This window comes from Pantherophis guttatus, chromosome 4 (assembly GCF_059756535.1).
Source record: "Pantherophis guttatus breed Tessera chromosome 4, ASM5975653v1, whole genome shotgun sequence".
Classification (NCBI taxonomy): domain Eukaryota; kingdom Metazoa; phylum Chordata; class Lepidosauria; order Squamata; family Colubridae; genus Pantherophis; species Pantherophis guttatus.
This window is the reverse complement of record NC_142066.1, coordinates 102,827,214-102,851,441: the sequence shown is the minus strand read 5'-3', so window position 1 is coordinate 102,851,441 and position 24,228 is coordinate 102,827,214. Positions and strand designations below refer to the sequence as shown.

Sequence of the window (24,228 nt, the reverse complement as noted above, 5' to 3'; positions counted from 1 at the left end):
ATTGAATTTCTATACCGCCCTACTCCCGAAGGACTCAGGGCGGTGCACAGCCATGAAATAAAACACATAAATATACAAAATTTAAAATCGAATAAAATGAATTAAATAAATTTGGCTGAATTAATATCCAATTTAAAATACCCATATTTTAAAATCCATTAAAAATTTAGAATTTACACTTAAAAGGGGGAAGATTTAGGCGAGGCCAGCTTGATGAAACAAAAGCGTCTTCAACTCGCGGCGGAAGGTGCGCAGATCCGGAATCCTCCGTATCTCTGGGGGGAGCTCATTCCAGATCGTCGGTGCCCCCACAGAGAAGGCTCTCCCCCTAGGGGCCGACAGCCGACATTGTTTGGCCGATGGCACCTGGAGGAGCCCCTCTCTGTGGGAGCGTACGGGTCGGTGGGAGGCTGTTGATGGTAGTAGGCGGTCCCGTAAGTAACCAGGTCCCAAGCCATGGAGCGCTTTAAAGGTGGTAACCAGAACCTTGAAGCGCACCCGGAAGACCACCGGGAGCCAGTGCAGCTCGCGCAGGAGAGGTGTTACATGGGAGCTCCATGTTGCTCCCATAACCACCCGCGCGGCCGCACTCTGCGCCAGTTGGAGCCTCCGGGTGCACCTCAAGGGGAGCCCCATGTAGAGAGCATTACAATAGTCCAGACGAGAGGTGACGAGGGCATGAGTGACTGTGCGTAACGAGTCCCGATCTAGAAAGGGACGCAACTGGCGAATCAGGCGAACCTGATGAAAAATCCTCCCGGTCACGGCCGTCAGGTGTTCTTCTAAAGACAGCCGTGAGTCCAGGAGGACGCCCAAGTTACGAGCCCTTTCCGTGGGGGCCAATGATTCACCCCCAATAGCCAGCGATGGCGCCAGCTGACTATATCGGGACGTCGGAAACCACAGCCACTCGGTCTTGGATGGGTTGAGCCTGAGCCCGTTTCTCCCCATCCAGATCCGCACGGCCTCCAGGCACTGGGACATCACTTCAAGGGCATCGTTGGGGTGGTCCGGGGTGGAGATGTACAGCTGGGTGACATCAGCGTACAGATGGTACTTCACCCCGAAACGACGGATGATCTCGCCCAGCGGCTTTACATAAATGTTGAACAGAAGGGGCGAGAGAACCGATCCCTGCGGCACCCCACATATAAGGGGCCTCGGGGTCGATCTCTGCCCCCCTGTCAACACAGACTGCGACCGGTCAGAGAGAAAGGAGGAGAACCACCGTAAAACGGTGCCTCCCACCCCCAACCCTTCCAGCCGGTGCAGCATGATACCATGGTCGATGGTATCAAAAGCCGCTGAGAGGTCTAACAGGACCAGGACAGAGGAACAACCCCTGTCCCGAGCCCTCCAGAGATCATCAACCAACGCGACCAATGCCGTTTCCGTGCTGTATCCAGGCCTGAAGCCCGACTGGAACGGATCTAGATACGACGCTTCATCCAGGTACTGGGGTAGCTGTCGCGCAACCACACTCTCAACAACCTTCGCAACGAAGCAAAGGTTGGAGACTGGACGATAATTAGCCAAAACTGCCGGGTCCAGGGAAGGCTTCTTGAGGAGAGGCCTCACCACCGCCTCTTTCAAGGCGGCGGGAAAGACACCCTCACCCAACGAAGCATTTATAATCCCCTGGAGCCAGCCTCGCGTCACCTCCCGGGAAGCCAGCACTAACCAGGAGGGACACGGGTCCAACAAACATGTGGTCGCGTTCAATCTACCCAGAATCCTGTCCACGTCATCTGGGGTCACAGGATCAAACTCATCCCAGATAACAGTCTCAAGACCTGTCTCTGTCACCCTCGCTGGATCTATCCCGTCAGAGTCCAGACCTGCCCGAATCTGAGTGATTTTGTCATACAGATATTGAACAAAATCCTCGGCTCTCCCCTCCAAGGGGTCCTCCCGCGCTTCCTGGTGGAGCAGGGAGCGGGTCACCCTAAACAGGGTGGCCGGGCGATTATCTGATGACGCAATAAGAGCAGTAAAATGAGTACATTTTGCTGCTTTTATCGCCACTAGGTAACTCCTAATATAAGATCTTACCAGTGTTCGGTCAGATTCAGAAAGACTAGCCCTCCAACAGCTCTCTAGGCGTCTTTTCCGGCGCTTCATCTCCCTCAGCTCCTCGGTGAACCAAGGAGCCAGGCGAGATCGGCGCCGGGTCAGAGGCCGCAAAGGCACGACTCGATCCAGGGCTCCAGCAGCCGCCCTATCCCAGGCGGCCACTAGGTCCCCAGATGAGGCGTGAGCCAGAACCTCCGGGATTGGCCCAAGCTCCATCTGGAACCTATCCGGTTCCATCAGGCGCCTGGGGCGGTACCATCTTACCGGTTCCGCCTCCCTGCGGTGGGGTGCTGCGGTTCGAAGGTCAAGGCGAAGGAGCGAGTGATCTGACCATGACAAGGGCTCGATGACTATATCCCCTATCTCGAGATCACTCAACCACTGTCCAGAGACAAAAACCAAGTCCAGTGTGTTTCCCCCAGTGTGCGTAGGGCCATGAATTAGTTGGGTCAGGTCCATGGCCGTCATGGAAGCCATGAACTCCCGAGCCACCTCAGACGCCTCACCCACGGATGGCAGGTTGAAATCCCCCATGACCATAAGACCATTAGCGCAGAGACTTAAAACAATAATTCATAAATACATACATACAGACCAAAACGGCTTCATACCCAGGAGGCAGATTAAAAATAACTTGAGAATGATTATAGATATACTGGAATACTACGATAAGAAAATAGATAAGGAAATAGCTTTAATATCTCTCGACGCCCAGAAGGCCTTTGATAATTTAAATTGGTCCTTTCTTACATCACAACTTGAATTAATGAATTGCGGAGAGAAATTCCTTAAATTGATAAGAAAGATTTATTCCTGTCAAACAGCCAAAATTGCAATAAATGGTGACATGACACAAACTTTTGACATCCAGAAAGGCGTACGACAAGGTTGCCCCATGTCACCTCTATTATTTATAATCGCACTGGAAGTTTTATTAACGGAAATCAGGAAGGAAGAAGACGTGGAAGGCCTTAAGATCCGGGGAGAGGAGTATAAATTACTTGCCTTTGCAGACGATGTGATCTTCATATTGGAAAACCCAATACGATCTGGAACCAGGTTGATGACAATGATAGAGGAATACGGGGAAGTTGCGGGCCTCAAAATAAATAAGCAGAAGACGAAAGTATTGACGAAGAATATGACCCAAACACAACAGTTGAAATTAGAACAAGAATTAGGACTTCAAATAGTAAAGAAAATAAAATACCTAGGTATTTGGTTGACAGCAAAAGCAACTACAATTAAAGAAGATAATTATACCAAATTGTTAAAACAAATCAAAAAAGACTTAGAAATTTGGAGTAGATTACAACTCTCATTGATGGGCAGAATTGCCTCAATAAAAATGAATATATTACCAAGAGTACTATATTTATATCAAGTGATACCAATACACCCCGGAAGAGATTTCTTTAAGAACCTCAACAAAACAACAATGAACTACATATGGCAGGGAAAGAAGGCCAGAATTAAAATCAAAGCCCTACAGGATTCACGGGACAAAGGAGGCCTAGCAACACCAGATTGGGAACTCTACTATAAGGCATCAGGATTGACCTGGATTAAAGAATGGATGGAACTCGACAACAAAAAAACTTTATATTTAGAAGGCTTTGACTTAATAAGAGGATGGCACGCTTTCTTATGGGACGGATCGGATAAGAGACACATGTACTTCCAATGTCATATAATTCGAGCTTCATTATTCAAGATCTGGCAGGATATTAAGAGAACTCACTATACTAAAATACCAAAAAGGTGGTCCCCGATGGAAGCATTGATATACCCGAACACTCTCGAAATAGGAAAAATGATGAGGTACCAAGACTTACTGAATCATGAAGGCGAACTCATTTCAAGACAGCAACTCCAAAACTCCGGCATAAATATCGATTGGTGGCCCTATACTCAAATATACTCAAGACACATAGCAGACAAAAAGCAATATGGAATCTCGAATAATTTGAACGAATTGGATAAGATTTTACAAGGCCCAGAACAAAAAATGATAACCAAATTATATAACTACTTACTTAGATATAAATTACTGGAAGAAACAGTAAAAGAAAATATGATAAGATGGGCCAGGGACATAGGGCACAACATCCAACTGGCAAACTGGGAGAAATTGTGGAAACAGAACATCAAAATGACAAGAGCCATACCCTACAAAGAAAATCTCATAAAAATGTTTTACAGATGGCACCTAACACCAGCCAGACTAGCCAAAATATATCCAAACACCTCCCCACGCTGTTGGAAGTGCAAAACAAAAAAGGGGACATACTACCATGCCTGGTGGAAATGTACAAAGGCCCAACAATACTGGAAGGACACAAAGGAAATCATTGAAGAAATAATAAACCAACAAGTAGAAAACACTCCAGAATTTTTTTTATTTGGAATGATAACAACACAACACAACAAAGAGACAAAATACCTCATCATACACATTTTGACAGCAGCACGGTTACTGTTTGCGCAAAATTGGAAATCAGATCAACTCCCAACCAAAGACAAATTAATCTCAAAGATAACAGAATGTGCCGAAATGGATAGACTGACACTAGAACTCCAAGATAAAGAAGAAAGTGAATTCTATCTTGTGTGGCACCAGTGGTATCAATGGCTGGAAAAGAAAATCAGTACAAATATAGATGAAAGAATATAGGGTAGAAAAAATAAAACCAGAAACAACTAAATAAAGAAGAGATGCAAGATTATTTCTAATCTAAAACATCTGAATTGACAATGTATTACGTATATATTAACTTATAAAGCAATATATATTCTGATGATGATCAAAACATATATGTAAAGTATGGTGTGGGTAGGTTGGTGGTGGGAACTCGTTTGTCTTTGTAATGTCTTTGTATTTTTTGTATTGTCTTTATATCTCTGTTTAAAACTCAATAAAAAAAAAAAAGAATTAGTTGGGTCAGATCCATAGCCGTCATGGAAGCCATGAACTCCCGAGCCACCTCAGACGTCTCACCCACGGACGGCAGGTTGAAATCCCCCATGACCATAAGTCTGGGGGTATCAACCGCCACCGTGGCGATAACGTTGAGTAGCTCGGGCAGGGCTGCTGCCACGTGGCAGGGAGCCAGGTACGTGATCAGCAAACCCCTCTGAACCCCATGACCCCACTTCACAAGGAGGGTCTCACAACTGGTCGTCTGAGGAACAGTGGCCTCCCTCGGCCTAAGGCCTTCTCTAATAATAACTGCTACTCCCCCGCCCCTCCCCTGTGACCTCGGCTGATGGAATGCCAGGAAGCCTGGTGGGCACATTTCTCCCTCCGGGCCCAACCAGGTCTCCGTAATACCCGCTAGGTCCGCTCCCCCCTCCTGAACCAGATCACAAATGAGGGGGGCTTTATGTATTATGGACCTGGCGTTGCACAACATCAGTCGAAGGCCCGGGCCCTGAAGGTCTGTACAACCTGGAGAACGAGTGGAGCCTTGGGGGCCGGAGCACGCTACCGCTCGGAGACAGCGGGTGCGTGCTCCCTTAACATGATATTGCCCCCTGCTCCCGCCATATCTACCCCTCCCACTCACAGTACCGATGATAGAAACACAATCTGGACAAGCTCGACCCCCCCATCACCTCCGGATCCCCCATCCCCTCCGCCGTGCATAGTGGCCAGGCCTGACCCTCCCCTTGGTGGGTCTTCCCCCAAACCCACAACCCTAGTTCCAATTTTTCCCTCCCCCCCCCGGGACCACTTAAAAATTTACCCAATTTACTTAAAAAAACCCCTCAACCCCCTCTTCGCGGCATGCCACCTCTCTGGGTTCCAAAGCCCGTCATTGAGGTAGGCCCTTGATAATGTGGAGGGCCAGACCTGCGAGAGGGGGGAGTCTCGCAGCGCAAGAAGCTCAATGGTTGAATACATCCACCGAATGGGAAAGGGTGAAGATGGCGTCTGGCCAGGGTTCCATAAAGTCTAAAGGTCCTAAGGACAAAAGGCAGCAACAAAAACGTGAGTAACTGGACTCCACTGTCCTCTCACGACTGAGAGTCCCATGCCATTCCGATAAATCTAGGGGATGTTCCTCCCAGACATCCTCTCACGATGTCAGGCCAGATGGAATGTGCTATGGAGAAGTTCAAAAGCTGTCCCCTCTAATAGGGATGGTAGTAGTAACCCAGACTCCCTGGGAACCCACTTCAAGCTGTCCGTTTGTCATATAGTCCGGGGCAGATGGAATAAGCCAGTCCAGAAGGCAAAAGAAGATAGTAAGACCAGGGGCAGAGTTCGATGACACCCAGAAAGATGGAAAAAGTGGCTTACGAGGCAAAAGGCAGCTGGGGTAATGACTATAATGAGGCCTACACAAGCCAAAAAAGGGGGGGAGGGTATGGCCCGAGGCAGCCCATGGCCAGCCCTCAGCCATCCTCCAGCCTCTCCCACTCCCTGGTCTTTAGTCATTTTTATCCCCAGTCTGCAGCCCCAATTCAGGGGGGCCTCCGGATTCGGCCAGGAAATGGGTCCGTAGAGCCAGCCCCTGACAGGTCCGGGCTGTTGGCAATTTGCCTCTCCCCACATTCGGCTGCTGCCCCCTCGCCTCCACCAGCGTCCAAGGCAGTCCAAGCCTCGTAGGCACCAGTGCCGCAGCCGCCGCCATCTCCACCAGGGCTCCCACCACGCTCCAGAAACGCCAGGGGCCTTAAGAAAGACCCCAGAGAGACCGGACAGCTGGGGAGACCCCCATTTTGCTGCCGCCGCTGCTGCAAAGCTGCCGCCGCCGTCCCGACCGCCGCCGACCATAGTGGGGGGGGAAGCACCGCTGAATAGCTGTGCGGCGCCTTCTGACGGCCGTATCTCCTCAGTCCTGGTGTCCCGGAGGGCGAGAAATCCCTCTATATGCTGGGAGGAAGCCCCTTTCACTAGGACTGGGGGCCAGGATGATCAAATTTGCCCCCGCGGTCCCCAAAATGCCAGGAATCGCCCCTTTCTCCCGGGAGCGTCTCAGCTCAAATCCGCCATCTTGGGCATGCGCAGAAGAGTTTGTAATAATTGTTGTTGAAGAACACAAGAACTCAGTCAGAAAAGAGGAACCAACTTCTTCCCTGGTCCAACACTTTAAAGCCACAGGACATGATATTGACTTTAAAAAGACCAGAACTATCGCCAAAACTGAACACTTTAACAACAGAATAATCAGAGAAGCCATCGAGAGAGAAAAACGCCCACACAGCATGAATAAACGAGATGATATATTCCGCCTATCAGACATTTGGAAACCCGCCCTCATTGACAAACGAGTCCCTAACACAAAGAATGACACCAGACCCACACTCACGAAAACCACACAGGATGTCACCACCACACATCCACGCAAAAAGCAAACCCACACCGATGAGGCACGACCACAAACCAGAAGCCAGACCACAGCTGCATCATTAGCCACTTTAAACCCCTCCAAACCATACATGAAGCAAACTGACATCCACCATGAAGATGTGGCAGGACCACGAACGCGAAGCCAAACAACAGCAATGCAGCTCAAATCCCCCGCAACTCAGACTAACCCGAGCACAACCAAGCCCCCACCCAAACAGAACACACCCCCAGCCAATCAGAGCACAGCCAACCCCCCATCCAATCAGAGCACAGCCAAACCCCCAACCAATCAGAACACAGCCAAGACCGCGTAAAATTGGAAGTGTCTTAGTGACGTTTCGCCAAGATATATATAGAGATATATATCTCTCTATATATATCTCTCCAATTCCAGAGCCATCTCAAACAAGTTTCTCTTCCAGACTGAAGGAGGAGGAGGCGTGGCCAAAGAATTTCCAACTCAGTCTCAATCAGACAAATTTAACCCATGCTTGGATCTCCAAGCAGCGCACAGGAGAATTACGGACTCCTTCAATTCTGCCTCACCACCAGTGATGGACAAATATGCCAACAAATCTAACTTAAAATTATTTGCTTAAAACAAATTATAATACATATCTTGGAAGTAATCAGTTTAGCAGTGTGTTTGTGTGTATGTATGTTTTTGCCACAATATTAGGGTACTCTGATAAAAAGTAGATGTAAAGAAATACATATTGAATTGTATACACAACCAAGAACTTAATATTGTCTTGAACCACATCAACTTTCTTCACATGCCCTATGAGATTGATTATTCTGCACACTTGAAGTATATAATCATCTTAAAAATTCATTACTTAATAGATTATTCTAAAATCCTTCACTTTTAATTCTTCAATTCATTGCAAGAATAGCCAAGAAATAAATATCAAAGTGGAAGAAATCACTGACTTCAAATTCTTTAATGCTATTAATGAGCTAGACAAGCCATTGCCTTAACTTCAAAGTATTAAATAATGTATGTTGTAATCATTTCTTAGTTATCTTGGTAAGTAATTTTCAAAGACTAATCATGATTCTTGAAAACAAAAACATAATCTAGAAGCATTGAAGAGAAAATTACTGTATTTTTCGGACTATAAGACAAACTTTTTTGTCTCCCAAAAGAGGGTGAAAATGGCTGTGCATCTTATACATCAAATATTGCCGAACCCCCACCATTCGCCGGCCGTTTTTTTGCCTCCATATGGCCCATTTTCAGGCCTTTTTTCCGGCCCATTTTCAAGGATTTTTTCAGCCTGTTTTCGAGACCTTTTTTTGAGACCTCTGAAAAAAGCCGAAAAAATGGTCCGAAAAAAGCCTCAAAAATGGGCTGAAAAAGGCCTCAAAAATGTGCCAAAAAAGCCTCAAAAACATGCCAAAAAAACCTCAAAAATGGGCTGAAAAAAGCCTAGAAAATGGGCTGAAAAAAGCCTAGAAAATGGGCAGAAAAAAGCCTAGAACATGGGCCAAAAAAGGCTGGAAAAGGCCCGAAAATGGGGCCCGCGGAGGCCAAAAACTTTTTTTATTATTTCTTCTTCTAAATTTAGGTGTGGCTTATAGTCAGGTGCATCTTATAGTCCGAAAAATACCGTAGTTGAAATAAAGAAAGTATCAGATAATTCAACATAAAGCTTAGATATGTTCAATATTGATATTAATTCTTGGAACCAGATCTTTACATTCAGAATCTAACCTGAAGAAATACATTAAAATTGCAAAGTTTATATTAATTTAATTATTAGACACAATTATAAACTTTTATCCCTTACCATTATAGGTTATCCTTGGTTTTGTCAAACACATCACAAGATGTAAATCCATTTCTTCTGAAGATACAAACTTGGAACAAACTGGACATTTGAATCCTAAAAAGAAAGGAAATACAGAAAATTGCTTTATTAACTGTATCTCTAATTTCTTTGTTGCTGTTTTTTTGCATCACAGTGATTTCAGCAGAGGCTTATTCACAGCTATAATAGGCCATGTATCTAAGATAGATTATTGTTTATATAACAATATACGGAATTGAGTATTTATACCCATTGGTGATATTCAATTTTCCCCCCTACTGGTTCTGTGGGCGTGGCCAACTTGACATCACTCATGGAACAGGGTGGCAGCGGCACATGCACACCCCATTGCCTGCCAGTGCCGCTCACTGCTGGACCCAGCCAGGGGAACGAAAGCAGCCAGAGGGATGGCGTCGCAGCAGAGCTGCTCAGGAGGCAACCAAAAATGACCGCCGGCAGCCGGAGGCTTCTTGGTGCGAAAGGCAGCCAAGCCTCGCCATGTCCCTCCCCCCAGGTGCAAAGGTAGGTGAGCGAGGTGGGTGGCAAGCGGATGGCGGCTCCGGGGCAAGGCCGAACGTGGGGAATGGTGCATTCCCCAACCCGGCCAAGGCGGGTGGCAAGTGGGTGGTGGCTCCGGGAATGGTGTATTCCTGGGCCCCGGCCCCCGACTCAAGGGGAAGGGCGAAGAGGTGGCATGCATAATCTCTTTGAAAGTTCTAGCAAACAAGATGTGAGAAGACAAATAGATCAAAATTCAAAGAGAAGAATATAAGATGTATTATGCAAATGATATTGTTAACAATTAGGTAACCATAAAATTCTATATGGGAGCTGTTGCAAACAATTACAGTGTCTATGGAGATTCTCAATCATTCAGGTCATGGTTGTCCCAAAGGTGCTTTTTTCAAGAGGCAACTGGACGTTCTGGTTTTTATTTTTGCAAGAAACTTCTTCAGCTCTGACTGGATAGTGGGGAATGGAAGTATTTACACTCCTTGCAGACAGTTGGTCATTTGCAATCTTTTAGCGAGTCATTAAAGTCACCTGGAGGTTTATCTATGTGATCAGGGTCACCTGAGTGGTGCAAATGGGTATGGAAGCTTCTTGGAATTGTTGAAAGGAATTAAAGACTTTGGTTGCTTTTTTGAATACAAAATAAATAAAAACTTAAATAATAGTAAAAGACAAGCTTTTATGAAGAAAATTTTCTGAAAAGGCAGACCACTGTAAGATAATACACTCAGTGAAAGACCTAGAGTTCTATTTAATAGGAAGCAATAAAGATATTTCAAGACAATCATAATGAACTAGACAACTGATCATTTGGATACTTCTTGCAGAGATATTTCTTTACCAGATTCCTCAACCTTCTAATGTACTGTCTTCACTGGAAAAGCTGGGACATATTCAAGAGATGAATCTGTCTTGAAAATAGCCCACACTGAACCATACAGTACAGTTAAACACCAACACAGGAAATGTTTTATTACATTTTGTATGATTAAACGGTTTTAATATAATTTTTATAAAATATTGCATAAAATTTGCCTAATTTTAATTCTGCTGGAATCTTGGGTACCAGATTTTGTACACATTCTCTAAGTTAACTCATCTGAGGTACTTTGGTTCAAAAATTGTTGCCTTATAACCGTTTTGCAGTTAAAATGTTACAGTAATGAAAGTTTTAGTAGTATATAGGTTATGGAAAGAAATAAAATGAGATCTTGAACAATGGTAGAAGTTGGAAAAGGATTTATTGCAACAATAAAAATGAATTTTATGCAAAATGAACTTTGTATTTCAAATGACACTGACTTGAATTTCAGACAAAAACTGCCGAATTTACAAAACAGTCAACAGATTTATATGGATTAGGAAAAAAATAAGATTTAAAATTCTACAAGATTCAAAAGAGATAAATTAATACTCTCCAAATTAAGACAGAGCAAGCCAAATTAACAGAGAGCAAGCTTCCTGTTATAGATAACAGAATAGATAAGAGCTCTGAACAGCAGAGTATTAGTGATAAAAGGAACAATTATAGCTATTGAACTTCATAGGTAGCTGTGGCATAAAAAATACAAAATAACTTGAAAGGATATATAATAAGGCAAAGCTCTTTAAAATCTGGAATCGAGAGCAAGAATAATTCATTATTTCTTTCCAAAAATTTATCACCAGGCCTGGGGAGTCAGGAGGTGAGGTTGAGTCTGTGCATTGTTAATTATTACTGGTGACTTTGCTTTTAGCTCAGCTCCTATCTTGCTTTCTCAGAGTATGATTACTTCCTTTTTTTGAGAAGTAATCACCATGAAACCTATTTAAAAGCTGTTGTAATATGAAAGGATTGTGACTTGGATTTTTTGCCTGTTGACTGGAATGACATCCTTGTTATGATTATGACATGGGTATATAACATTCTCAGAAATAACTTTCAAGCAGCAATCACTATCCTTAGCCCATTTGGCAGGAAAAAGTGTGAGACAATCAAAATAAGCAGACAAAATTGATTGCTGAATGTAAATTACTTGCAAACAAAAACATTTTGACAAGCAAAAAAGAGCCAATATTTGATCTAACCATAAAGACTTATTGTTTTCCAATACTAATTCAATTCCATAGGAATTGAAGTCCTATGGATGTTATGATTTTTGTTTTTGTGACTGAAGTTTGTACTTGCCAATGGTATAAACAAGAGTAGTATTCAACTGGTTCGGACCAATTCGGGCGAACCTGTAGTGGCAATTTGAATTGGTTCATCGAACCGGTAAATACCACCCGACTGGCCCCACCCATGCCCAGCCGGTTGTCGCTCACCCCTTCTGGCTGCTTGCCCTGCCCTATACATGTTGCCTTCACCACGCGGCCCAGCTAATCGTTTCACCAGTTCTGCTCAGTTCACCAAATAGTAAAGGAGAGACACCTATGCCTTATACTTTTGCATACTGAGAAACTTGCAAAAAATATTCCATTCAATACAATCTTTGCTATCTGTTGCTTATATTTACTCTATATTTTAACTTCTCCAGATTTCATTTTCTTTAAAACCCCTAGTAAAAGTAAACAATTAAAATTTCAAAGAACTTTTTCATGCCTTCTTTTTCTTAGTATTGATATATTCCAGCGGTTCTCAATCTGGGGGTCGTGACCCCTTTGGGGGTCGAACGGCCATTTCACAGGGGTTGCCAAAGCCCTCTCTCACCACCACCACCACGCCTTCACTCACCCTCACCCTCTGCCTCTGTTGGATCGCCAGTCGCCCTTCACTTACCCCGCCCACTCCCAATCTATTGCTGCCTCCTGAGTCCCAGCTGATGGCTAGAGGGAAAACAACTGTTTAAATCCTTGCCGTGGGGCTTCAAAGGGCCGCCCTACAGCTGATCAGTGTTAAAAGAAAACAAATGAGTAGACCAGTACCTGCAAAAATAGAAAAAACAGCCCCTTTCAGCTTCAGCATAGGTTAATTACCGTAAATTGATTTGATCAGCCTCCCGACTCTCAACCGATTTGCTCTCAGCTGTTTTGTGCAGGGCTCTGTTCTGTTGTTAGCTGCAAAGAGGTAAATTTGCTAGAGCAGATTTTTTCCCCCCTAGCTATGCTGAAAAAGCGAAACTGAAAGTAAAGCAGGGTCTTTGCTGCAACGTGACAAAATGGGGGGGAGATTTTTTTCTTTTTCCTCACCAAAAAAGGTAGGTGCAAAACTGCAAACAATGGGAAATTTAGGGCAAAAGAGGAGGTTCAAGATTTTAAAACACAAAAGAAAAAAAGCTCTATTTAACTAGAGAATTGTAATAATTGAGATACTATTATTGTATATTGTGTTGAAAGCAGAAATGGTTAAGTTGTGGTTTGGAGGAATATATGGGGGAAATTATTTGGTTTATTATTATTGGTAAATATAATTAATTGATTTGTAAGAAATTGGATTGCATGGAAATAATTGGAATATTCATGTTCATATTGATTAATATACAAAAAAGATAGTTATATAACTAATTGATTTATATTAAAACGTTGAATTTGTATTAAACAACTGTATTACATCATTACATAATTGACCAATGTGAGGATCGATATAAAAATAGATGACAATGCGAAGGAGTATAATATAGAATAGAAGGGAAAAATTGAATTTGATTAAGATTAGAGATGAGGATGATTTATTCCTCATCTATTTTTTAAGAAAATAGATGAGGAATAAAGATGGCAAAAAGGAAATATAGAAATTGTAAATTTAATTGAAATGATTAAACAGTGTTTAAATTTGTGAACTGGCCAAATACTCTGTTCAAAGAAAATACATTGTATGTTTGTATGTGTGTTTCTAATTATTGCTATTTATTCATATTTGTTCTCTTTTATTCTTTAAAGTTTAACAATTCATTCTTTATCTTAATATCTTTATATTTGTTTGGGGTTGGTTTTCTTCCCTTTCATCTTTTTTATTGTACAGCAATCTTTCTCCTCAAACCTACCACCTCTCTCTTTTCTTTCCTTACTTTCTCTTCCCCCCCTCTTCTTCCCCCCTACTTCCTCTTCCTTTCTCCTTCTCCTCCTCTCTTCCTTCCTCTTACCCTCACTCCTACTCTAATTTCCCTTCCCTTCCTTCACCCCTCTCTATTGCTGTATCCTTTTATGCATATGGACTACTCCGAGGGCTGAAAAAGTTATTTTTGACTGGTCCTCCCACTTTTGACCAGTCCTCGAACTTATGACTGTCCTCACATTTTACGTTTTTTGCCCTATCTTAAGCCATGGTGAAGAGAAGCAGTTGTGAAATGAGTGATATGGTTGTTAAGAATGCTGCACGGGCATAAATGTGAGGATGGTCATAAGTGTGAGGACCAGTCAAAAGTGCAAGGACCTGTCAGAAATGACTTTTTTCAGCCCTCTGAGTAGTCCCTAGACACAAAGCCATGGCCACCCGGTCACATGACCAGCTAGCCACGCCCACCCAGTCACATGACCTCCAAGCCACACCCACAAAATAAGCCACGCCCACAGAACCGGTAGTAAAAAAATTTAGAACCCAACCCTGGTTGGGGGTCACGACAACATGAGGAAGTGTATTAAAGTGTCGTGGCATTAGGAAGGTTGAGAACCACTGATATATTCTAAGATCTGTGATGGCACACTGGTTAGAATACAGTACTGCAAGCTACTTCTGCTGATTGCAGGCTGCCAGCAGTTTGGCAGTTTGAGTCTCACCGGCTCAAGGTTGACTCAGTCTTCCATCCTTCTGAGGTTTGTTGGGGGCAATATGCTGACAAGGTAAACCACTTAGAGGGAGCTATAAAGCACTGCAAAGCGGTATATAAATCTAAGTACTATTGCTATTGCTAATGCATTTAAAATACTTCTACAGTACAAGTACAAGTACAAGTACAAGTACAAGTACAAGTACAATACAGTCCAGTCCAGTCCAGTCCATCATCTCTCTCTTTTAAAAAATAGCCCGTCTGATCTGTGTGTATCAATTTGGGAATGCACTTCCTTATACATTCAGCCAATATAGTGGTAAATATATTTTATTCAACGTTTAGTAAAGACAGTGGATTACCAGTTTGCTTCCCGGTTCAATTCAAGGTGCTGATTATCATGTTTAAAGCCCTTCATGGCATGGTCCATGTTATCTGAAGAACCATCTCACCATACTGGGACTAGCCCACCCCACACATGCTGGCAGAAGGACCATGCAAGAGACCGCATTGGTCAAGGAATTCCAACTGGCAGGATCCAGGAAAAGTCTTTTCTGCCAGAGCTCCACTTCAGGAACATTGTACCCTCCAAGGTGAGATTCACACCCACCCTTCTGAAAGGGTAGCTTTGCCAACTGGCCTGGGGTCCTAATGGGAGAATGTAATTCTGGAGGTAGCTAATAGATCAGAGAAGAATCTTATCTCCTCCCTTCCTCTCCATCTTGGTCAATTTTAATTCAAATTTAATGTCTCTATCTTTTCACTTTTATATTGGTGTTTTTATTGTTAGCCAGCTAGAATTAGTTTTGATGAAATGGGTGGCATATGAGATAGACCGACAGACAGACAGACAGACAGACAGACAGACATATTGACATCATCAGATCCCCTTTTCGGATGCAACCCAAGATCGACTTGAGGGATTACATTTTGAATTGGTGGTACATAATAGGTTTGTTTAGCTCCTTGAGGTCCAAGATCCCTCTCCAGCCACTGGAACTTTTGGGCACCAAGAAAAAGATGGAGTAGAAGCTGGTCCCTTGGTGTTCCATGGGAACCAGCTCTATGGCGTAAATGTCCAAGAGGTGTTGGATTTTTGCTTTCATCAACCTCTTCTCTGGGTTGGCCGAAACTGGGCATTGAATGAAGCGGTTTGGAGGGCTGGAACGGAATTCTAAGGTGAGTCCCAGCCTCACCGTTTGGAGGATCCAGGCGTCCGTTGTGGTTAGTTCCCATTGGTCTCTGAAATGATGAAGATGGCCGCCAATGGGAACAACAGTTTGACAGTCACTTGCCTCTTCTGAAGGGCCTATTGCCCGTCCCTCTGAACAAGTGCTTGACTGGGGGCTGGCGCCTACCTCAATCCCGAAAGGAGGATCTGTCAGAGGATCTGTCGAACCCTTGGGTATAGGGCCGGTTAGAATAGGACCCGCTGGGTCCGGTCTCAGTCCGAAAGGGCGGCCTTTGCGTATAAAGCGTATACTGATGATCAGCTCGTCTGTACGAAGAAGGCGTAACTTTTCGCTTATCTTTGTTTTCCATCAGTATTGGATACAGTGCTTCGTCAAACAAGTTGTTCTTTGTTTTATTGTTTTATTAAATTTATATACCGCCCTACTCCTGAAGGACTCAGGGCGGTGAACAGGCACAGAATAAAATACATAAATACAAAAGTTAGAAACAATTTAAAACCAAATTAAATAATTTAGCCCAAGACAATTAAAAATACCAATAATTTAAAACAAATTAAAATTTCAGTTTAAAAATTTAAAAGAAAGGGGAGAAAATTAGGCCAGGCCGGCTTGCTGGAATAGGAGGGTCTTAAAAGCACGGCGGAAAGTGCGCAGATCTGGGATCCTCCGTATCTCCAGAGGGAGCTCGTTCCAGATAGTGGGTGCCCCCACAGAGAAGGCCCTCCCCCTGGGGGCTGCCAGTCGACACTGCTTGGCTGACGGCACCCGGAGGAGCCCCTCTGTATGAGAGCGTACCGGCCGGCGGGAGGCTGTTTGTGGTAGTAGGCGGTCCCATAAATAACCAGGCCCTAAGCCATGGAGCGCTCTAAAGGTGGTAACCAAAACCTTGAAGCGCACCCGGAAGACCACCAGGAGTCAGTGCAGCTCGCATAGGAGAGGTGTCACACGGGCGCGCCATGTTGCTCCCATAACCACCCACGCGGCCGCACTCTGCGCCAGTTGGAGCCTCCGGGTGCTCCTCAAGGGGAGCCCCATGTAGAGAGCATTACAATAGTCCAGGCGGGAAGTGACGAGGGCATGAGTGACTGTGTAGGGAGTCCCGATCCAGAAAGGGACGCAACTGGCGAATCAGGCGAACCGAGTTGGATCCTTTATATGGAGCCGATGCCAGCTTCCACTTGGATTTTATATCCGCCCTCCAATTACGTAACCACAGGAGGCGGTGAGAAGTCACCGTTGAAATTAGGGCCCAGAAAGCGAACTTCGCAGCGTCCAATGATGCGTCCACAGAATATTTAGTGGCCGCCACTAACTTATTTATGTCCTGGTGGAGCCTCGTGTCTTCAGGAGGCAGGCAGTCCTGCAACTGACGGAGCCAAATTAATGATGCACAATTAAAGAAGGAAGCCGATGTAGTTGCTTTAATAGCCCAAGTGGCTGCTTGGTGTGTTTTGCGGAAGGTGAGTTCTGCCTTTTTGTCCTCCATCCGTAGTCCATCTGCAATTTCATTGGTTAATACAGAGGAGGAGGTCAAATATGCCACAGGGGAATCCACAGAAGACAGCTGCAGCAACTCCTGGAGATTAGGTGCTGAACAGTAAAGTTTCTTATCCAGGCCGTTCGGTGCAGCCAGGGAACCAGAAATGCCCCATGAACATTGAACAACTTCAGAGAAAAATTGTGGACAGGGTATAAATTCCTGTTCCGCCCTTGGAACTGTAAACAGCCCATCATGCGGGCAAGGATTATCATGAGTGTCAGACTGATCATCTGAGGAAGCCAGATTAGTTGTAACTTTGGCCTTAGGCAATAAGGACATAAAGAGGGATGGATGGAAAAGTCTGGTAAGTGGTGGTCTGTCTGGTAAGAGCCCTTCATGCTCTGAGAACTCCGACTCCCTGTGGTCGTCATCATCCCACAAGGAATCCTCACTATGGATGGAATCCTGTTGGGAGGTATAGTCTGGATGGTGGTCCACATGCATCGGGGCCTGCGAATGAGAAGCTGGCTGCGAACTAGAAGAGTGAGCAGTATGACGAGCTCCAGCAGCTATAAATCTGGAGATCTTCTCCGTAACCAGAGTCTGGATATCGAAGGGTAGACTCGACTGTAACCCTTCCCCCGTGCGAAGCCCTGCAGTGGTGGGGGTAAATGTGGCCTCCAGAGTGGAGTAGCTAGCAGCCGGTTGTATGGAAGGAGCCGCCCCTGGACGAAGCGGCATACCTACTGGGTCCGCATGAGAGCATGCAATATCAGCTCGCTGTGTAACAGCCACACCCGAATCCTGACTCTGAGGTACATCAGGTGAGGTCAGAGGGCCAGTGATGGATCCCGGGGCGGATGCACTAGATGCAGCCGACCGCTGATGACTGGAGGACTGGGCCTTTTGCTGAGCCAATTCAAATTGTCTTTCCAAGGCCCTATGCCTCCACTGTGCATCCTTGCCCTTGGCAGACAACTGCTTGGAGGTCCGAGAAGTAGATGATGCAGACATGGTCGAGGCGTGTTTGGTGTGTTTTTTTGATCCTTTAGATGTTGGCTTTGCAGGCAGAAGGGCTTTGGGGGGGCTGTAGATTTGTTCCAGGTCTGATGATAGATCTGAGTCAGCCATGTTATGAAACTGAGTGGGAAAATACAGTTCAGTTTGGAATATTAATTGAGGCAGGAAAGGCAATCAATGGCCTGAAGAAGTTTGTTGAGAAGTAATGGTAAAAAAAACACTAATGTCTTTTTTTTTTAGTGGGGAGGGAGGGTGCACCCAAGGATGTGCGCAGTGCCCTCTTCAATGTAAGTCCCCAACAGAAGATGTCTGGGTCTGATGACAGGCTTGCTGGCAGCTATGCAAAAGCCGATTGAAAGTAGGAGATACAGCTAGTGGCCAAAGATGAAATGCTGGCTGACAAGGCGCTGGAGTAAAACGTTACTCATGAGCGCTGCTTCACTAATGTCCCCAAGAGAGTGACAGGAACACAATCCTTTACACCTTGACAATGCGGTTCAAAGTGTCATTAGTAGAAAAGACGCGAAAAAGTACAGCTCCTCAGGGATTCCGTAGTCAGCCTTTCAAGTTTCAAAATGGTGTGAGAGCGGGAAACTGTTCCTCAGCGCCTTCTCCGTTGGCTGGTAAAATCCAAAATGGCGTGAGATCGGGGAACTGATCTCTAGTGCCATCACGGTCGAGCCAAAACGCATGAGCAGTTTAAAACGCTTCCAGCACAGCGAAGCCAGAAATAAACTCAGAGTATGCTCTGTAAGCTGGCAGTGACTCTGGAGCCACCCCGGTGAGAGAGGAGCATAATGGTGGTGGCAGTTGTGCCGGCAAGCCGGGGAACCAGTGCACACACCAGCAGCAATAATCAGGAGACAGAGATGGCCCTGAGGGGACAGAGCTCCGAACAAACGGCTGCCTCGAATAATCCTAGGCAGGGGGAGCCGGTCTGGAGCCTCAGGGGCAACTCACCCACCACCACCAGCAGAGGAGGAAACAATCACTCCGGAGATACTAATCAAAGGACCACAATGTCCAAGTCAATAAACACCTCCTCAAACGCTACGCAAACAACAGCTCCTAGAATGTGGATTGAAGGATCCAAAGCGTGGAAAAGATCTATTCACCAGAGCAAAGCTAAAACAGTCTCTTCAGCTCGCCTGAATGAATAAAACTAAACCACAGCTGAGCACAGGCGGCGTGACCAAGAAATTTAAAGGAATACACACTCAATCTCTGGCTAATAGACAGTGAATAACCCACGCTTTGGATTCTCCAAGCAGCGCGCTGGAGAACTGTTTTTAATCTTTTGGTGTTTTCCTAGCGCTGTCCTAGTTTTGAGGTGTGTGTGTATGCTCCCTATAACTTCCTATACAATAATGATCAGTAATATTTGCTTATCCATTTTAGTGAACTTTCCTTATATAATTGGTGTTTTCTTTTATAGACTGTACATTGTTGAGTGAAAACAGAAATCCTTTCCATTAACACTAGTCCTCAGTTTACAAAGCACATTTTTTTTTCTTTTGCAGTAATAGCCCTTAACAGGAAGGATGAAACAGCAACAGAGTGTGGCCAGTTTCTTCACCAAGAAACCAAAACTGGAACAACCACCATCAGAATTGGATCCAAGAGATCCAAAACCATCACAAGTACCACCAGGACCACCACTTCCACCACTTGAACTTGGAGAAAACAGCAAGTCAAGTATTGAGTCTCCCAAGTCAGAAATTGAAATTAATCTTCCTGACTGTTGGATATTGCAATAGTTGAGAAACTTTCAAGAAAAGTATGAGGGACTGGAAATTTCAAATAAGAAATCAGGTTGCAAGTACTGTGCAAAACATGAGTTCTCAATAGAGAACAGTGTTCATGTGTCCAAAGGATGGAAGCATTTCAAGATTGAGGCATCTGGGAAAAATAAACAAGTACAGCAAGCGTATCTAAGGAAGAAAATGAGAGAACATTTTACATCAAAAGCTCACACCATTTGCAGGGAGAACACAAAACAAGGGGAGCTGGATGCTACAACAAAAGTAATTGACAAGATGTCTGAAAAACATTTAGGCACCACTTGTAAAATGTTCAAAACTGTGTAAAGCCTGGCAAAAGCATGTAGACCAATTTCAAGCATAGAAGAATTGATCTGGGAATATGTTTGCATTCAAGGCCAACTGTAGTGAAAATAGTTGAGTGCATTGCAAACGAAATTTTAAAAAATTAAAAAATTAGAACAGAATCTGAAAATATGTTTGATCATTGAGGAAGCCTCAACGGTATCCTGCAAACCAGTTGTGATAGTTTTTGTAAAAGTTGAGGACTCAGAGAATCCATCAACAATTTTTGTCAAGCTTGTTGAATTGAAGAAACAAGATGCAGAGACAATATGTTCTTCAGTTCTGGAAAATTTATGTAAGGTTGGGTTTACCCAGAACTACCTACAAAAAAATTTAATAACATTTTGGTCTGATGGTGCCAGCATTATGCTTGGGAGAAAATCTGGAGTGAGCACTAGAATAGCAAAAGAGTTTCCAAACATCATATAGCACTGCTTAAACCATCACCTCCAACTTGTTTTAGATGACTCCATAAAGGACATCAACTAAATCATTCTAAAATATTGACAAGATATACAGTATTTTCCATAAATCCAATAAGAACCTAAGTGAACTTGACAAAATATCTGAAGAACTTGATATTCACATCATAAAGATTGGTAGAGTTTTTGGACCAAGATGGGCTGCCTGCAGTTTAAGGGCAACTCTAGCTGTGTGGCGTGCTTATCCAGCGCTACATCAGTATTTTCATGAGAATGAAAAATACTCAGGTATGGCTGCCCATCTGGAAAATATACATTTTAAAAATGTATATTTTATGTATATATTGTATATGGCACTGATGATCGATATTCTGGAAGAAATCTCACTTCTTTCAAGTGCATTGCAAGCAAGTAGTACAGACATCATAAAGGCTGAAAAACTGGTGACAAGGTCAATGAAAACATTTGAACTGCTTATAAAGGGAAAGGTTATATACAAAAAAAAGCTGATGGATTAATTACTTCAGAAACCTTTAAAAATATAAAATTTGTACAAAATCACTGATTTGTTGGACTTCATCGGGAAAGACTTTTAGAAAGCATCATAACAAATTTGAAGAAAAGACTAATGGATTGTGAACATTTAAAAACAGGTAGCCAATTGCAAGACACCATGAATAAATTACAATTTCTAAATTTTTTGGCGTCAGAGTACTGGAATATTGCAGTAGTAGTAGTTCCATGGACAGCAGCTGAGGAACAATTGCGCACATTTGGTGACATTTTTAATTACAACATTAACATCAATGACGATAAGAGATTTTGTGGAGAATGTTTTAAAAGATTCCAAGAACTATGCAATTCCTGACAGTATTAAAAAAGCTAAAGATATTGTCAGAACAATTGCTGTAAGTTCTGCAGAAGTAGAAAAGGGTTTTCCAAAAATGAACATCATACGTTCAGAGAGCAGAAGTCACCTAACCGTTTCTAATTTAACCAACCTCATGACTATCAGTGTTACTGGCCTACTCTTGCAAAATGGGACCCTATTCCTGCAGTGAAAAAGTGGTTAAGAGCATACCATCCATAGCCGATGATCTGAGAATCAAGATCAAGAAAAGTGGAAGTGAGGAGTGCCAATGAAAAAATGATGTGGAAACATCTTAAAGTTAAAGACTACTAACATTTTTATCTAAGTATTTGTGTACCTCTTTTATTGTTTTGTGTACTTCTTTTATTCTTATTTAAGTATTAAATGCTTAAATTGGTATATCTTCTTTTTGTAGGTCACTATTATCATTGGTGCAAAAAGTGATGTTGAAGACAACACTTATTGCTCTTGTGTAAGTATTTGTGTATCTCTTATTGTTTTGTGTACTTCATTTATTCTTATTTAAGTATTAAATGTACAAAATAATTGGTATATCTTCTTTTTGTAGGTCATTAGGGCAAAGAAGTGATGTTGACTTGGCCACGCCTGCCCACCCAGTCACATGACCAAGCCACACCCACCCAGTCACATGACCATCAAGTCATGCCCACAGAACTGGTAGGGAAAAAATTGAATTTTACCACCATCAATAACCAAACCTAATATCATGAAATGACAACCCATGCATATTAAATGGTAACATGTCACACTTTGTGTATAAGTAAAATTGTTTTGATTGATTGGAAAAAGGAATGTTTCTTATTGAAGGAATTATCTTGAATTGAAGAGTAGGGTATTGTGGGACTATATCAATGATGAAGTCATCATTGTTAAACATGGTATATTTGCATTTTATTTAGCAAAGATAAATGATATTCCTCTTTGAGATCCTAAAGATCCAATATGTGACAAAGCAAATCAAATGATTAAATAAACTTAACAAACAGCCAGGTAATTTAATATGCAATATCAGAGGTCAATATATTCACAGAATTCACATTTCCTAAGATTTAAGTTTCTTGAAAAATTGTTTTTATAGATAGGGCAATACTACATAAGGATTGTGCACCACTGTGAAACTAGCTCAAGGTTTTCATACTGCAACACTGAAGTGAAACATCTTATTTTTGACTCATATGTGATATATCTGAAACCACAGTAAAACTAATCTTTGAAACACTCTAGCTTTTTATGAGCAATACATTTCCTTGTTTGAGAGACCTATTTTTATCCCAGTTCCTACCTTCTAGGCTTCAGCTGGTCTAGCAAGAGAAAAAGTGACTTAACAGCGTTTTAACTCTTCCCCAATCTTTCCCTACATAAGGCAATTTGGCTGATATTTTGCATCAACAAACAGATCTACAGAATTGGAACATTGGATTACCTGAATGTCCATTTTATGATCGTTGTGACGACATTCCTCAGTTATGGGAACCTTCACTCCTTTGATTTGTTTTACTGAGTGCTTGTCAAATATTTATCTCCCTCTGCAGTATGGTTCCGCCCCTTCCTTCTGCGCATGCTCAGTCTTTTCACGAAGTCTAACTCCATCAGATCTGAAGAATATACTCAACGGAACTTTAACTGCAGAGGTGAAAAAAGAAAGACACCCCCCATGACCACCAGGCAATACGCCAAGGGTGGGACGGAATGTCGTCACAACGATCATAAAATGGACATTCAGGTAATCCAATGTTCCATTTTCATGCATCGTTGTGCCGACATTCCTCAGTTATGGGATATACCCAAGCTTAATAATTTAGGGTGGGAATTACTCCTTGTCATTGTCCTGGCTTCGTGGGGAGATTATTGATTGTAAAACTCTTCTCCCGAACGCTGCATCAGCTGATGCAAAAGAATCTAATCTGTAATGTTTAACAAATGATGAAATAGATGACCATGTAGCTGCCTTACATATTTCGTCTACAGATGCCTGTGTAGCCCATGCAACAGAAGTTGCAGCACTGCATGTTGAATGTGGTAACACTCTTCCAGGTAAACTTTCCCCTTGTGAACTATATGCCACTGATATACATGCTTTAATCCAGCGCCCCACTGTATTAGAAGACACTTTCTTACCCATTGTAGAAGGTAAGTATGATACAAATAGTGCTTCAGTTTGTCTAAATGATTCAGTTCTTTTTATATAACGCCTTAATGATCTACGTACATCTAGTGTGTGCCACATTTTTTCCTTAGGATGTTTAGGATCTGGACAAAAGTTTGGTAAAATTACTTCTTGAGCTCTATGGAAATATGAGTTAATTTTTGGTATAAATGATGGATCTAATCTAAGTACTACTCTGTCTGAGTAAAAAATACATAAATCTTTTCTAATTGAAAGAGCAGCTATTTCTGATATTCTGTGTGCAGATGTTACTGCTATTAAAAAGGCTAATTTTAAAGTTAGATATCTCATACTTATAGATGCCAGTGGTTCAAATGGTTTTTTTTGTTAATGCTTGTAATACTAAATTCATATCCCATGAAGGATATCTGTGAACAATAGGAGGTCTTAAATTCATAGCTCCCCTTAGGAAGGATTTAATTCTCATATCTTGTGAAAGAGACTTCTTACTTGGTCCATCTATGACTGTAGCCAATGCTGCTACTTGTCTCTTCAATGTTGAAGGAGC

The 24,228-nt window shown here is 43.2% G+C and overlaps 1 protein-coding gene across 3 annotated transcripts in view; it reads right to left on the bottom strand.

Moving 5' to 3' along the window:
• ZNRF2 (zinc and ring finger 2) overlaps nucleotides 1-24,228 on the bottom strand; it is a 112,031-nt gene that overhangs the window by 48,328 nt on the left and 39,475 nt on the right. For 2 of the 3 annotated variants that reach the window (XM_034404023.3, XM_087894225.1), the window contains exon 2: nucleotides 9,223-9,318. The exons of the other annotated variant lie outside the window; for it this stretch is intronic. In XM_034404023.3, coding sequence (XP_034259914.1) covers nucleotides 9,223-9,318 — 96 coding nt within the window. The remainder of the gene's footprint in view (nucleotides 1-9,222; nucleotides 9,319-24,228) is intronic. 3 annotated transcript variants of the gene reach the window in all.